General features: G+C 38.1%; 1 protein-coding gene across 1 annotated transcript; it reads right to left on the minus strand.

Annotated features, from left to right (window-relative positions):
* Positions 1-333: 333 nt before the first annotated feature.
* On the minus strand, positions 334-11,565 carry LOC101465248 (TUB like protein 1). Its single transcript, XM_004547566.4, has 13 exons — positions 11,421-11,565; positions 8,756-8,888; positions 8,548-8,652; positions 8,292-8,414; positions 5,726-5,845; positions 5,450-5,584; positions 5,294-5,376; positions 5,010-5,174; positions 4,725-4,837; positions 4,513-4,621; positions 4,321-4,419; positions 2,495-2,666; positions 334-1,384 (listed from the first exon to the last, which is right to left on the minus strand). The coding sequence occupies exons 1-13, from the start codon at positions 11,433-11,435 to the stop codon at positions 1,251-1,253; spliced, it is 1,506 nt and encodes a 501-aa protein (XP_004547623.2). The 5' UTR covers positions 11,436-11,565; the 3' UTR covers positions 334-1,250.
* Positions 11,566-16,835: the final 5,270 nt, after the last annotated feature.

Raw genomic sequence — 16,835 nt, forward strand, 5'->3', positions numbered from 1 at the left:
AACATACAGGCAACTGAAGAAAATCGTGGGTGTTTGTAAAACTGGAAACTGGAATGTGACTAAATATCTGCCAAGCGCTCTCTCGCATGAGAAGATAGAACTATAAAACATATTTTATAAATATCTGTTCTAACAGATTTTTTTTATGTTAAAAACACCCATTAAAACACCATTTGTAGGGTTGGAAGAAGGATTGGGGTAACCTGCAAGTCTTGTAATTCTGTGGTGGTACTGAGTGGTACTGACCATCTGCAAACAGTCAGTAGCACTCTAAATTTACTATATTACTGTGAATCAGGGCGACAAGAAAAGATAAAAAATGACAACAACAAAAACATGACAAAAACATACATTTATACAAGCTGACTTCAAAGCGATTTAGTTAACAAGGAAATTTAATTCATTTGAATTATTCCCATAAGCCTGCAGCGAAGGCAATGTTTATGAATATAAAGAAATTAAAAAAGACAACATACAAAAACCTACAGGAGTTCACATTAGAGCCAGTTATCTAGAAACATATATATTTGGAGAAACGTAACGTACATGCCTAGAAAAAAGATTTTCACACCTATGTGTATATTAATGTATACAGATACACAAAACGGTTTCACAGTCACTAAATAAAATTGAATAAACTTAAAATAAAAGTGTGTCTTTTGTGCAGATGATTACTGTCACAAAGTATAATTTTCATTTTGCCCTAAAGAGAAACATTTTTATTGTAATTTGGTGTTTCTGCGGTCACATTTGACACAAAAAATTGGCGCTATACAGCAACACAATACCTCAAAGCACAACAAAGCAAAAAAAATTACCGTAATTCACGGTTTAACATCCTTTAATGATGTTAGTAGTCTTCAAACACCTTCATAAATGAGGTGTACAATTATCTCCCTGAAACATAGCTCTCCAGTCACTGGACTCCCAATGGTGTGTCTTTCTGTAGTTCCCAGAAGTTCAGATGATTGCAGTGAAATACTGAGAATCAAAAACAGAGGATTCTTCTGCACCATGTCATGCAAGATCAGACGATAACATGACAACAATTTTGTGTCTTACACCTGGGGGCACTCACACGGATAACAGCAGCACAACAGCAGGTATTGTCACATTTGAGGAACCATTGCTGTTATCGACACCTATCACAGGAAGTGTAGGCGAGTCCAAAGACGCTGGGTTGATCTGATGTGAATGTGGGTTTGTTGCATGCTGGTTTAAGTGTGAGTCCACAACTGAAGACTTGTGTGTTATTCACAAGCGATTTTGCCATCAAAGCTGGAAAGTGCGATGGCAAAGGCCTGCACAGCGCACAGCGGGTAGTTGTAATCCAGTGTGAAAATGTCATCAGCTATTCGTCCAAATTGCATCACAATGTAGTCCACTGGAAAAAGAAAAAGAATTCATTAATGGAGCAATTATTTTAATAAATAAATAGGTAGTGTTTCGGTAGGTAGGTACGTAAGTAGGCAGGCAGGGAGTTAATAAGATGGATCATGGCAATGTACATACTTAGAAGTAATAAAATATTCAAGCTGAATCCCCATATTCGTTTATTCTGCATAAACTGCTTGGTCAGTCTAAAGACTGTGAAGCAAGTTCAGCATATAAACTTCATAATTGACTTGGGATTTTAAAACAAACAAACAAACAAACAAACAAACAAACAAACAAACAAACAAACAAACAAACAAACAAACAAACAAACAAACAAACAAACAAACAAACAAAACATTTGGCATAAATAAGAAATTTCAAATATGAAAAACTGCAGTTCTAAATTTCAGAAGAAATCATTTTTTAAAATTGTATCTAAGGGTTGTACAGGCAGAAATAAAATAATCACTGACCAATGTCTGTCTTATGAGACATAATTTAACTGGCCACTTTATTAGGTACAGTTTGCTAGTACCAGGTTAGGCCTGCTGTTGGCTTAAAAACTGCCTAATTCCTTGTGGGGCAGCACAGCAATGCAGTGGTTAACAATATTGCCCCCAGTGCACACCTTAACATGTTCTCGCCGTGCGTGCATGGGTTCAATCCAGTTCCTCCAGCACCTTCCCACAGTCCAAACACATGCATGGGGTTAGGTTAACTACGATTTTATTTGAGAGATTTTATTTCATATTGACATAACATAATGCAGCCGGCTGCACATCCATGATGCAAATCTCATGTTCCACCACATCCCGAAGGTGCTCTGGTGGATTGAGATCTGGGGACTGTGCAGGCAATTTCAGTACACTGAACTCACTGTATTCTTCAGGGGATAATTTCTCAGATGATTTGAATTTTGTGGCATGGCACATTATTCTGCTGGTTGCAGGATATACTGTGGTTATTGGGAGATGGACATTGTCAGCAGTAATACCTAGATACTCATTTAGGTTGTGTAGATCTTTCTGTTGTTTTATGCATTGCCAGTAAACTGCTTTTCATTTCTTTGCCCAACTATTTAACATATAGTAGTTGTGGACAAGCAAAAGCCACTCACGATCTTTGTTGTGGACGATCTGGAAGTTCTTGATGGAGGCTTGGGTGACCCTGCCATTGAAGTTTAGCACATGAGATGCCGTCTCTTCGTTCCACACAGGCGTCTTGTTGTGAAGCTCGATCAGATTTTCCATCCTTCTGTTTTGGAATCTTATCAGCAAGCCATCGCATTCCTGCAAAGAATTAACAAAACATAAGTGGTAAACGTCAACATCAAATAGTTCATTCCCACTGGCCTTGTGTTGCTCTTAATGCTATAGACAAGGCTTAACAAGTCATTTGTGAATATTCAAATTTATTGTTTTTGCTTGAAAGCAGAAAAATAGTAAAGCACATTATTATTCTAATGATTAAGATGACAAATTACAGTTATTTATCTGCATTCTTTAGAAACAAAACTAATCTTAGTTGTTGGGTGTTACGCTTGACTGCACAAGAGTGCAGAGTTAGAACACGTAGTAAGCTCTCTCTGTCTCATTCCTCTTCTCTCCGCAGCACACCTCCACCTCTCCAAACTCTCTTCTATCTGCTCCCTCACTACAAATCACAATGGCCTCTGTAAATATCATAGTCCACAGACACCTTGAATCCATCTGCACTACCCTCACATAATTCTCTACCACTTCTGCCTTCCTCATGCAATGTCACAGTTCTTCTCTTGTAGTGGTGCAATGGATCCAAAATCTCACGGTTCGGCTCGGATCACGGTTTTAAGTCACAGATCGGATCAATTTTTGGATCAGCAAAAAAAGAAAAAAAGACAAAATTGTTTGCCTATTAAAAACATTCAGCTCAAGACTCATTCCACGAAATTATATAAAAACAAATTAAGGTGCAGTATAGGGCAGTACAGGGCTTTCCGTTGACCTGGAGGTCCACCCATTTGTAGTTGGGCAACAGAAGATGCCTGGGACAGTTCAGCCATAACTTTAAACTTTTCCTGCTCATACATGCCTTGGTACAATCTTGTCACTGAAGTGGACACGCAACGAGATATCATAGCGTGGCTCAAGCACGTTCATCATAGTTTAAACCCCTTGTTTTGCACAAGGGAATACGACCTCCCGTCTGCAGCTAAACACCCCAGTAGCTTTTGTAATAGCTTTAGCCCGGTCGGATTGGGGAGCAAATGGCTGCTTAAATGCAGCAAACTCCTCTACTCCTCCACTTGGACCACCAGCGCTGGCCATAACTATCACTTGACAGACTGACTACGCGCACCATACACATACTTTTTTCCTTCTTTTTTGAATCTTCGGATCACGTGCGTCCCGAACCGTGGAGTGCGATCGGTTCGGATTACGGATCAACCGTGATCCGTTGCACCACTATTCTCTTGGCAACTTATCATATCTAGATCAACAAAAACACAGTAAAACTCCTGGACTTCACTTCACGATCAACACTCTCAAAGCAAATATTGCATCTGTTGTGCTCTTTCATAATATAAAACCATATTTGCTGCTCAGTTATTATCAACTCCCTACTTAATCTAGCTTGAACAACTCTTTCCCATATCCTCATGGTATGGTTAATCAGCTTTATTCCTTCTGTACATACTGCAGCTTTGCACATCACCATAACTCTTAAAAATCAGTACCAGTACACTTTTCCATTCCTCAGGCCTCCACTTACTCTCCAGGATTGTGTGACTTAAGATTGTGTGACTATAATATCAGATTTAAGCAAGGAGTGAATTTACTTTTCATTTCAAAAACAAAACAAAAACTATGACTAGTCAATTCATATTGAATTTTTCATATAGGCCTTTATCTTTTGCCCTCATTGAACTGGTGTTTTATATGATTGCATTTACAATGAATTTACATTTCTTGGTCGGAGGGGTACTCGCTCGTTGTCTTTGCTCATTCCTGGAATGATGACAGTCATCCTTCTGGGTCCTTTTATTCCCAAGACATTGGTTTCCTGTTGTCAGAAATAACCAAAACAAAATCAAATACAGTTCTTATTATTCATACAATGTACTGTAGTTAAACGTTCTGCAGTAAAATGACTTACATAGATGATGCCTGCTAACTCTTGCCGAGCATTAGACATGTCTGGAAGAGCTTTTTCAGGATTCACAGCGTTGTCAAACACAGTGAACTTAGTCCCCATTAAATTTGACCTGGGCAATGTATAAAACACATTCAGTTAAAATGCACCTAATTAATACTTTATACGTGACAGTTTGTTTACCTGCTTTGCAATTTAAACAAAAATCCTTTTACCTCAGCTTTCCCACAAAATTCTCGCCTCCTCTTGATAAATCTGTGGCATCGATGGAGATGAGGTAATTTGAAGTTGTACTTTTCTTTCTCTTCCGTCCAGCCAGTAGAAACGTCTACAAAGAAAGAAAGAAAAAAAGGGGGGGGGACAAGACACCGACAAATGACAACTGTCCATGATAACAGTAATTAAAATTAATAAATGAAAGGAGAACTACTGAACGTGCTGTTGTACTGTGTTTACAATTTTGGTCTGCATTTTGCAACTTTTTAAAACATGATACTGACCTTTTTTTCATTGTCTAGATGAAGGTAATACAAAGGGTAGAGGCTCTTATCCATCCCTCTCTGATCCCGAGTCACTCTGCATTTCACAGTCACACCCTGCGGAGCTGGCTCCATTACAAACTTCTCCAAGTTGTCAAATTCAATTTCAGGTGAGGGAGAGCGCTCCTGATAAAGAAGAATAGATAAGAACATTTTAAAACATGGTCCACTCTGAGTGAAAGTTAAAGTGTAATATGACATTAAGTGACTAAAATGTTGTGGTTGATTTGTTTGAAGTCAGATACTTTTTTCTTCTTCCCTTTGCCCTTCTTCTTCTTTGTTTTTTCTTCTTTTTCTGATTCAGAATCATTGCTTTCGTCTGCCTTTGCTGAAAAAAACAACAGAGATGTTATACGCTTGTCTGTGAATACAACAGAGGAAAGCTTTAGTAATAAACTTGCCTTTTTTCTTTGTCTTCTTGTCTTTGTCCTTATCTGCTGATGTTTGAAACATCGATGCAGAGCCGGAGTTGGATTTTTTCTTTGATCTGGTTGACTTTGTTTCTTCTTCACTGTCATCACTTTCCGATTTGGCCGCTGTTCAGTAAACAAGTGTAAAGTGTCTCAATTTTTGTCATTTTAACATCAAGCATCAAGATGGATGCTATGCGGCAAAGCATTTGGTAAAGTAAACAAAGACAGAATTTTACAGTTCGTCAGTTTAAAAAATGCAATCACCTTTCTTTTTGCTTTTTGAGTTTTTGTCTTCATTTATCTGGAACATTGAAGCTGGTTCCTTCTTCTTGTCTTTTTCCTTTGACTTGGATTTTTTTTCTTTTCCATCAGAATCTTTGTCATCTAAGGAAAAAAAAGTATATAGTTTAATAGAAATGTTGTCTATTCTTAAATGTGATAGCCTGAAGAATTGGAAGCACACACTGAGAAATGTAACAAAATGTAAATTCACTTGTAGAGTATAGAGAGTAATCTTAGTGAACACTATGGTGTGAGTTCCAAAAAATGCAAACTGTTATCAGTTAAGTCAACAAAGATTTATGTGTGAAACAGATGTGTAGCAACAGAACTAACTTGGAGCATGCCATCTTGACCCAGATTCGGACAGCATGCGAATGTGAGAGTGACTAGGGCTCAGCTTGGATCCACCCGAATTTAGATGTTAAGTTTCCATTATAGTAGTACCTTTTATTAATTTTCAGAGTTAAGGAAAAGCTGATGAAGCAAACTGGGACGCAGACGACATATTTTAGCCCTCAGTTTGTTTACCTTTTTAGGATTCAAGCTGCTAAAACAAGGAGTGTATAACTGGGAGGACATCAAAGTGAAGTGAAGGATCTGAACAAATTCCTTGCTCAAATCTGTGGAGCAAATTCTCAGAACCTCGATTACACTTGTAACACTCTCAGTGCTTCCTCTTAAAACGTTTTCCACAATGACGAATTTGTCCCAACATGCCCTCCCGTTTAGACTTACTCCCGTTTAGACTGCTAAAAGTTGTTAGTCCTCCCTGAATGTTTTTGGCAGTGTTGAACTTTGGGGATTAAAAAAACATAGTTAAACATCCGTGGTATGCACTGCTACACTGGTAAAAACCTTTTTAACTCCCTGCCAAGTAAATTACAGAGTAACATTAGCATTCACTTAAGAGTTAAGTTTACAGTTACCTAATATTTACTCTCTTTTAACGGTCTACTGTATCTTGAGGATAATATCTGGCTGTTTTTTTTTTCTTTTTAAATCTCCACTATTTTCACTGTTCCTGTTGTTTGTGACTGAGCAAGAGTGCACAGTGAGTTTTAGAGCTGTCAAGGAAAGCTGACAACAGGACAACCAGAACAAAACTATTAAAGCTGCAAGCAGAAAAAACAAAATGAGGTAGGTGAAAGGTGACAAAATGCTTTGGAGAGCATTTTGAGATTGATCACATAAGTAATTGTGTGGCCAATCTTCTATTATAAATACTGTATCTCATGCAGAGATTTGAGCCAATAGTTCATTTCTGCAATCAAAGAATGAGTCCTGCTAAAACCAGCTCACTGCAAAATTCTTGACAAACAGGTGAGTTAGAGCGCTTTGGGAATAATTATAGCAACATCATTTCCAAATATCTTATGCTCAGATTCACTGAGCAAATAAATGAAGGGAACAGAAGCAAAGACTGGTGGGAGAAGGTTATAAGCGCCCTGAGTAAAGTATTCATGTTTACACCTTAACATGTTCACAGTGTCAGCCTGCAGTGTCAGTTCTAAAATAACTGAGGAAGCCTACAAGAACAAAAACCTCACATTCTACCATACAACACCAACTATCAGCTCCAACGTAATCTTGTGATCCCTTCCCAGATGTTTCAAGCCCCACTTACACCTTGCCTCAAGAAACCACAAAAGCTCTCATGATGATGGGGTGAGACAATGTGGTGCAAGGTTTCACACCTTGACCCCGATGATGGCAATGACCCACGCCTTTTTTCACATCTTGGCTCACATCATGATGACTCACATGATTAACAGTGGGTCAGTCACCATTAGGATCACCTCCAAGAGGCCATCACTGGGGGTTAAATACCTGGGAGTTTTTTGAGAACTGAAGCGTCTTGAAGAGCTAAAACATCGCAATGAACTGAAAAGATGTCAAGCTGCCTTCTGTTCAAGCACTCAATACTATTGCAACAAGTGCAATTTTATATGGTGATGCCACAACATAAAACCACAAGAATGTCAAACTTAAGGTTCACTTGGACACATTATCTGGGAATCCACAGTAGATTAAGTAGTTTGTTCAATCTGGATAAAAGTTGTGGACAGACCTACTGAATGACTCACACTGCTAAAGCCATGCTGTTAGCAGGACTAAAAATATCCACATTCTAGCAACACCTGAAAGTGATGATGGGATGGAATAAAGAAAATATCTCTTAGAAAACATGGCTTCACATCAAAAATTCAGTTCTGTTTGGATTATTTCACTGATTCAGTTTTCCGATTAATTATTCTGTTTATTTATTCAGAATGTTTTATTCACTTACTTCAAAAACATGCTGGTGTGTAACATCATGCTGCAATAATTAATTACATTTTCCACAGTTAATTACTTAGAGGAAAACCACTTACTTCATTATTATGTGACAACACAGCCAAGTAAGGAAGTGTTTCCACTAAATGGCTCACACGCCATTACACAATAACATCATCTAATCCTCTTAATTACAATCTGGTCATATAACTTCTGTTTAGAGCACACCATTAACGCCCTTTAGACAACAGCTTTCTTCTCCTCATTGTCATACCTTTAGTTTTAGTTTTCTTCTCTCGGGTGGAACTTGCAGGTGGAGAACTATCCTTGGTTGTTTTTTTCTTAGTTTTCTTAGTATCTTCACCGTCCTCTTCATCGTCATCATCTGAGTCTGAATCTATAGTAATGGAAATCAGTGCACTCATGGCGTATTTTTGTGGGAGTTACTTAAAGTGTCATTGTATAGGAAACACACCCCAGCTTTAACACATCCCAGTGAAAACTCAATATTACAGTCATTGCTGACTTACCTTTTTTCTTTTTTGGAGCACTTTTTGCTTTCTTTTTAGTCTGTCTTTCCTTTTCTGGTTCCTCTTTGTCTTTTTCTAGCTTCTTTTTCTTCACTTTCTTCCCATCTATAATGTTGATAAGGAAAAAGATATGTAACTGCTTTCGTTAGACTACAATGGAGATGTAAAGAGAAAAATGAGAGAGTAAAAGTTGTTTTTATCTCCTCACTCTGAATGGCAGAACTGTCCTCTTTGGCTACATCTTCATTCTTCTTTGTCTTAGCTTTTTTGGGCTTGGTCTCAATTCCATTCAGCTTGGCTTCTGTTGTACCATTGGCCTCTTCTTTCTTCTTTTTTGGTTTCTATAGATTTTCTTTAAGCACACAAAAAAGATTATTGGTAATACTCATAGAGCCCTTACTACAACTGAGCTAAATTAAAATGGTAAGACATAAAATGCAGTGAAAGATTTAGTCAAACTAGCAAGACTGTTATAAGTACCAACTCACCATCACAAATTCAGATGTGAGGAAAGCAGTGGGAAGAAAGACAATAAAAAGATGAACAGAAGTGGTATCATTATTTTTTCTATTCTAAATGATTCAAATGAAATGAAAGTTGTTTATTTTGCACTGGTAGCTCCTGTCAAATCTGCCTGATAAGTTTAGCTTTTGATTTGTAAATCAGCATAAAGACTGTTTAAAGGAAGTTAATGGAGAAACAGGGCATGAGGTAATAATGATGTGATGCATGTAAGGCTGTCTCGTCTAGAACTGAACAATCTGTTTCTATTCTTGATGAGACCGTTTCATAAGAAACACAAGAAAAGGAGAAACAGGTTTTGCAACAGTTTTATGAAACCTGCCAAGGCCTTCAAGCCCTGGAGAAAACACCCACTGCACTGCTTTGTGATGAAGTCATGCCTGCTGCGATTCCCTGATGAAAACGTGAGAGCTAAAATGGGATCGTAAATTACGAGAAAGTATTTTATACTCAATTCTGATTCTGAAATATAAAGTACATTTGTTTTGTGCATCTTAAATGCAGTTATTTATAACTCTTCTTCTTTGGCTTTTCCTTCTTTATCATCTATAACACAAACCTCTTCCTAAAGTGTATACAAGTTTAAGCCAAGGGGGCTCTACATAAACTACATAAATAAATAGTTTAAAAAGCAAACAAACAAAACAAAACAACAAAAAACAAAACAAAACAAAAAACAAAACAAAGGGAAGTTATCCTATTCTTTCTTCGCACACCAATCCCCACACCACCACTCTGTCATTACTCCTCTGTTCTTCAAGTTACAGAAAGCCAGCTTGTAAAGGGGGACCAAATACAATCATATTGATGCAATTTGTCTAATAAACCATAAGTCACTTTTTCGTAAGACGCCAACTTAGCCATTGTCTTTAGCCACTCTTCATATGGAGGGGGGTTCTTTTTCCGCCAATGTCTTAGCAGGACCTGTTTGGCCGTAGTAAGAGCCAAAATAATCCATCTTTTTGTATAACTGGAAAAATCTCCATCAGAAAAATCTGTGGTTATACCAAGTATGGACAGTTTTGGTGAGATACCAAATCTCCTTTTTAAAACACTGAAAATGACCTCCATTATATTTCCCCACCAATCCCGAAGTGCCGAACAGCTCCATAAGATATGTAAAATCGAAGCATTTTGACCATCACATCTCCAACATTCGTCCGTAGAGGCCAGGTTCCATTTATACAATTGTTGCGGTGTTCGATACCACCTATGGATTATCTTAAGTTGAATAAATCTACTGCCTGTTTCTTTATACATAGTATTAACATTTTGAAAACATGAATCCCATTCAACTGAAGATATGTCCAATGCCATAAATAGTCATTTCTGAAATATCTATTTATTAAAAAAAAAAAAAAAAAAAAATCATCTAAGCAATGAGATTAGCTTTGATATTTTTTCAGTAAAATACACACAGCCTACATCAGTGATATTAAATTAAAAGTGTTTTATTTTACCAAACATCTCATACATGTTTTGAGTCTCAGGACTAAACTTTTGTGCTAAGTGACAGGAACAATATGTCACCATCTAAAGTCACAGACAACGAGGTCAGTGTGATCGCTACTACCGGAGACGGGAAAAGTAATCCTATTAAATGCAGGCCTATTTGCGTCCACAGGAAATCCGCATCTCAGCGTTATGGCAGCAGATTTGACATTTGCTGTATTGTGATGAATTGTTGCATTAAAGTTATCAAATGTCACTGGACACTTTAGCCACATTACCACATTTGTTTATTATATATGTCTATTGGTATAGCACTTATGATTATTGATGCTCATTTTGTAAGTTTAGACTTCACCAACAACAGTCACAAGTGTAGTTAATTTTGGTCAGTTGTACAACTACACAATATGCAACTGTATTGTTCTCAAATATAATGTTACTGAGTCAAATTAACAAATTTTACTGATGGTGCAAGATTTGCCAAAAAATCCAGGACAATACATAAATAAATGAATATAGAAATAAAAGTAAAGTAAGAATTAAGACAATGCTTTTGCAGTTGCATTTGGTTCAGACATCCACCATAGCAGCATTCCAGTTTGCTTGAACGTCTGGATTACTGACTGATTTCAATCCCTGAAGCATGCTTCCGAATATGTGTCCTCTCCACAACAAACAGAAATATGAGAAATTCACCTGTACAACTTTAAACTTTGCAGTATATCGATAAATAACGTCATGTGAAGTGTTAAGTTACTCTTATAAAAGTAACTTGTGTGGTCCACTTCCCAAATATTGGCACATTTCATCCCTGAGAAGCTTAAAGTCCAGAGAAAAGTAATCTTATTTAAAATATTTTTTTAAAGAAAATCTACAAAAACCTAAGTTCAACCTTTTACCTTCTCTGCAGACATGACGTGGCCTCCAAATTCAGCTCTCCCACCGCTTCTTTTTATGGCTTAGAAAATAAAAAAGCAGACCTCTCAGGGGAGATGATGACAGAGAGAGAAAACCCTGTGCTCACTGCATCTCCATCAGCAGAAAGTTGTTAATAGGATTTATGTGTAAAGCCATCTGCTCTGCAGGAACACGTCAACGGGAGAAACCAAGAAAGGCTCGGGAGGAGGGAGAAGAGTTGTTTGTCACGCGTTTCAACCATTCAGAAAACTACATGAAAATTTTCTTTTCAAGGTTTTCATGCCAGTGGCTGCTCTATATGTTTTATCAGTCTGTTGTTGCGAGCACCACCTTCTTTGCTGTGGCGTGCTGGGGTGCAGGCATCAAAGCAAACAGACTAAACAAACGCATCAGGAAGGCCGAGTCTGTTGTTGGCATAAAGCTCGTCACCCTGGAGGAGATGATTAGTGACAGTATGCTGGCAAGACTGTTGGCAATCACGGACAATGAATCCCACCCCCTCCATAACACACTGGACAATCTGAAGAGCAGTTTCAGCAACAGGCTTCTTCAATCTCGCTATCTGAGGGAACATTACAGTAGGTCGTTCCTTCCCGTTGCTATCAGACTCTTTAATTCATCCACTTGGGTCAGATCCACACATGTGGAACACAATTAATCACACATCAATGCACTCTGTCACTTTTGTACACCACTACATATTTGCACACATACTTGCCATTTTATATTTATATGTATATTCATATTTATGCCTATATCTCTATATTTATCTATCTATCTTAATATTTATCTGTCATAACTCGGTTTCTACTGTTTGTTGTATATTTGCTGCTATGACAACTCAATTACCCTCTGGGATTAATAAAGTTTCTCTGATTTGGATTTCGGAACCAATTACTTCTAAATATGTGAAATGTCAACAAAGCTGACAATTAGTGATGTTTTTATTTATTTATTTTTTTGATGAGTTAATTGTTAATCCCAATAAAAATCCAAAAGTCCAAGACCCAAAGATATTTTGTTTCATTTCAAGGAAGAAGCTTGAGAAGCATTAAGAAGAATCATTCAGTCCATGACAGTTTTACAAAAACAATTAATAAAGTAGTAAAGAAACAATTTATAAAGCAGTCAAACTCTTACTCTTGCTATAGCCTGCAAATGCAATGGTGGATATATTAGATTAACAGGTCACTGGGCCTAAGTAGGTCCACCCGATAGCAGCACATAAAGCTTTCCCTTCTTATTGGTTTAGCGCTACTTGGCCTGTATCATTGGAAACTGAGTGTGGTAGCGCAGTAATAACCATTCTTCATCCATAAACCTGATGGCATGAGGAGAAAAGGAAAAAAAAGATGAAAAATGCTTGCATGGTAAGGACTATCAAAAGCTCTAAAGTGCTGCATGGAATGTTTACATACTGTACTTGCCATTCGTCCAGGCCTCTTTCATGATGTGTTTGTGGCATGAATTGTAAGACATCCAGCAAAAATCGTGTGATTTTAAACCTACTTGTACATATTTATATGTATTACAACCAAAATGTACTCATTTATAGACATACAATTCTTTAGTAGGTGTGTGGTTCTTAGGCAAGGGTGTCTCATCTACTCACAAGCCTCCATATAAACAGTGAAGCCCACAAAGTAGTCATGTGATACAAGTTGTAAGAGGATTTTCATCAAGCAACAGGTCCCCCCATGAACTTGCAGACAAACATGATGCCATGACTGTTCAACTGGGATTACTATAATCAGCTATTCACCATCTGTGCACATTTTGTTTTGATTTTTAGCATCAACTCTGTGGAGAAACATGGAAGATGGAAATTTAAAGAGATTCAGAACAAACAAAAATGTGCAGTCTTAATTCAGGTAGGTGTAGCCGCACAGTCACACTGCATTACAAAAAGACTACTGAATCTAGAGATCTGGTTATAACCACAAGCCCTGCGATTTCCTTCCTGCTTTCATTTAAAAATAGAGATTAAAAATTAGTGTCACTATCAAAAACAAAGTGTCATTTCCTCAGCTGACCACCAGATGCTGCTGTACCCCAAGAGACAGAAAACAATGCATGAAGCAGCTGGGAGACACCAGAGGGAACATGGAGAAACTGTAATTTGATTCATCTCGACATATTTTAAAAATGACGGCTTGAATCACAAGCTGTCACATTCACAGTTAAAAAGGAGGTTTTCTTCATCATCGTGTCCCATGCGGCTGTAGCCTGAGTGCTCACAGAGGGAATGGGAGGAAATAAATCAAAGCAGAAGTGAACAATAACAAGTAATAGGAAACAAAGACGGGAAAGCACTGTGTTTTGTAGTTTTATATGGGCCAGACTCTTTGTTTTTCTGCATCACTGTGCAGCTCACACTGTCCAGACTGCTGACTGCTGAAAACGCTCTGGACTAATGGCCTTGCTGGCATTTCTGCAAATGCTTGACAGTAACATGGCAGCTGGCAGGCGGCCTAAGGAGGGCGAGTGACCTTAAGGGAGCAGCAGAGAAGCCATCACGATCTTAAAGAGACAGAAACCACGGCGTGTTTCTCACCATACAGTGTGTCTCTCACCATACAGTGTGTCTCCAGCCCATTTTATTTTTATTTTTATCACCACGAGGAAGATAGTAAACATCGTCAAAGCAATGAGAAGCAGTGTCACAGACTACACCAGAGCGGCTGTAAAAGCAGCTCTTACTATGCCAACAACTGTAACAACAAGCCTGAATGAAATGAAAACACATTAATCTTTGTTATGGTGAAATGGAGGCCATTCAAAGCAGTTGTGCAAACACTAAGCAAAGAAGATATATGTTGAAATACATATAGCTTGACCTTGGACCTGAGGAGGGGGCATGATCGTGGTATTTTAGTTCACCCATGGGTTTAGTGCTGAAACAGCATGCTGGTAAGGACGTGAACTAAAACCGAGTGAATCAACTCAGAGAAGGCCCATATTGCAGGAAGCACAAACAATGAAGACGAAACAGGGAAATCTGGTTTACATGAGTATATCCTCAAAGGGAAGACTGTCTGAGGAAGGTGGAAGGATAGCAAAGAAGACAATGGCAGGAGGTCTTTTCCATTCATTATAAATGGAAATATGTTATTCAGGAACAAAAATAGCAGCTTGGATTGTACAAAGATCAAACCTCTCAAGCATACAAGCACAATTCACGTACAGACATAACACAATAACTGCATTCATTTTAAGGTCTTTATGGTATCATATTTATATTCTGATTTACCGAGCTCTTCTTGCTTAGTTCTTCTTCTACTCCTCGCGTGTGGGAAAGTCCTCATCATTTCGTCACCTAAAAGTCAAGGAAAATCTCAACGAAACATTTAAACTGCTTCAGTGAATGTATACTTGCTGACATTGACTGTTACAATAGTACCCCATCTAAGCACTAATTTTAAGAACTGAGGCTGAAAAGTTAAATCATTTTAAAATGTTGCTTTTCTGTTTAGATTTTTATTTATAATGTTCAGAAATAATTTTTTAAAATGCATGGATTCCGGACAAATAATGAGACAGACTCATTGTTTTAGCTGTACACCATGATCACCCCACTGAAGGCCCATTTGATGCCAGGAAAAAACCCTGTAAACAGAGTTGTTAGTGGAAATCTTGACATATTGCTAATGCAAGAGAAAAAGCTAAACAATCCCAAACCTCTTTTAGGATTTGTAGTGAGTGTAGAGATGGCTGGGTACAAATCCATGGATACCATACTGTGTTCAGCTATAATACAGGCCACTTGAGTCCAACATGGACAAACAGACACACCTAAATGAACAAACCTCTTCATTTATGCCACTGATATATTGATTTTAGTAAAGGGTGAAACAATAAAATATCTTTCTATTTTCATAATTGAGCTTTTCCAAGGATTAAATTGATGAGAAGATTAAAAAACATGCTGAAAACCAAAGTTTGCTAAGGCACAAACATAAAAAATTGCCAAATCAATGAAGGAACAAATTAGAAACACTGGCTCTCTCAGAAGCCTCGCTAGTAGCTCATTCTTGTTTATAAAATCCTCCAAGCTGGATAATAGCAGGTCAACTAAAGGCTGTATAGCATTGAGTGTATTAACTGAAACTACCTAGCCATAACACTCTTGAAAAAGGTTAAAGGTTGACTTAGATTGTAGGTGACTAGGTGATGACAAATGTAAACAAGGGTAGAGTCCCAGTGAAGAGAGTCCTTACACATTGGCACCAACTAAACCTGTAAAAATATACAATAAACACAAAGATACACATATATGCATAGGTGAGTGTGCTTCTCATATGTGATACTTGTAAATAGCTGCGTGAAGGGTCATAGTGTTTCTTGAGTATAGATAGCAAAAGTAATACAATGTTGCAATATAGCAGGGAAGAATTCAGAATCTAGAAATTTGACACAAACTCGAGGTGTGGTCAAAAAGCAAAAAAACAGTTTATTCTTTATTTAGATTTTATAGCACAGTACTGCCCACTACTCAAAAAAGTATTAGAATAACAACTAAAACCCCTTGAGACCCAGAGCTTACTCTTAGACTATAAGAAAATCACTACTCAGGCTAAATTACTGCATCAGTAAAAACATAAACCTAATTTTTTTTGCACTTCCTGTCACTGAGTTCATTATTCTTTAATGCCAATCTGTGTAAAAGTTGCATAAAAAGCACAGTTGGAGTGCTATAAATTCTTAAGAAGGCAGCAACGTGGAGGGTCAGACGAGAATCCCGGGGCCACTTGGAGCAGAAAAGAAAAAAAGAAAAAGGCAGAGCAGCCAGGATCTTGTGCGAACTGTAACACAAGGAGTGCTGAGCCTCGTGAGAGCTTGACACACATCTGAAAAGTAGGACAAAGTATCCAGGAAAGAGTGCTGTAGCTTGCATTTCCTATTCTCTGGGTGTCTGTGATAGAGACCAGGCTTGCTTGAGCGATTCAAACCACCGTGGATCTCTAACAGATGTACTGCTGCCTTAAGGATTGAGCTGGCATGAGCTGACATTACCCTGAGAGCAGAGTAAAAGTCCTGAGAGCGGTCACTGCCCTGAGCCCCCAAGAGAGTGTGGGTGGTGGGAGAGGGTGCAAAAAGACAGCGCTCTCCTCACAGATTTGTCCTCGCTGTTCTTCTGAAACAGGCAGTGCTCTTTTGAAATGGTGCCAGCGGAGGCTGGCCCAAATCTTTGCAGCTGAAACTTTTACAAGCTCGTGAGCAGAACGGGAAAGACACAGAGTAAGATCTGTGCAAGGAGTTTGCAGCTCCTACGTCTTCCTCAGCCTGTCGAGATATAAAAAAAGCAAAGAGCCACGCTTTCTTTCTTTGACAATGTATATAGTCTTCAAGATTATCAACAGAAATGTTCTGGATCGAAGACTGCATTGGAAGAGAAA

Source organism: Maylandia zebra, linkage group LG5, assembly GCF_041146795.1.
Source record: "Maylandia zebra isolate NMK-2024a linkage group LG5, Mzebra_GT3a, whole genome shotgun sequence".
Classification (NCBI taxonomy): Eukaryota; Metazoa; Chordata; class Actinopteri; order Cichliformes; family Cichlidae; genus Maylandia; species Maylandia zebra.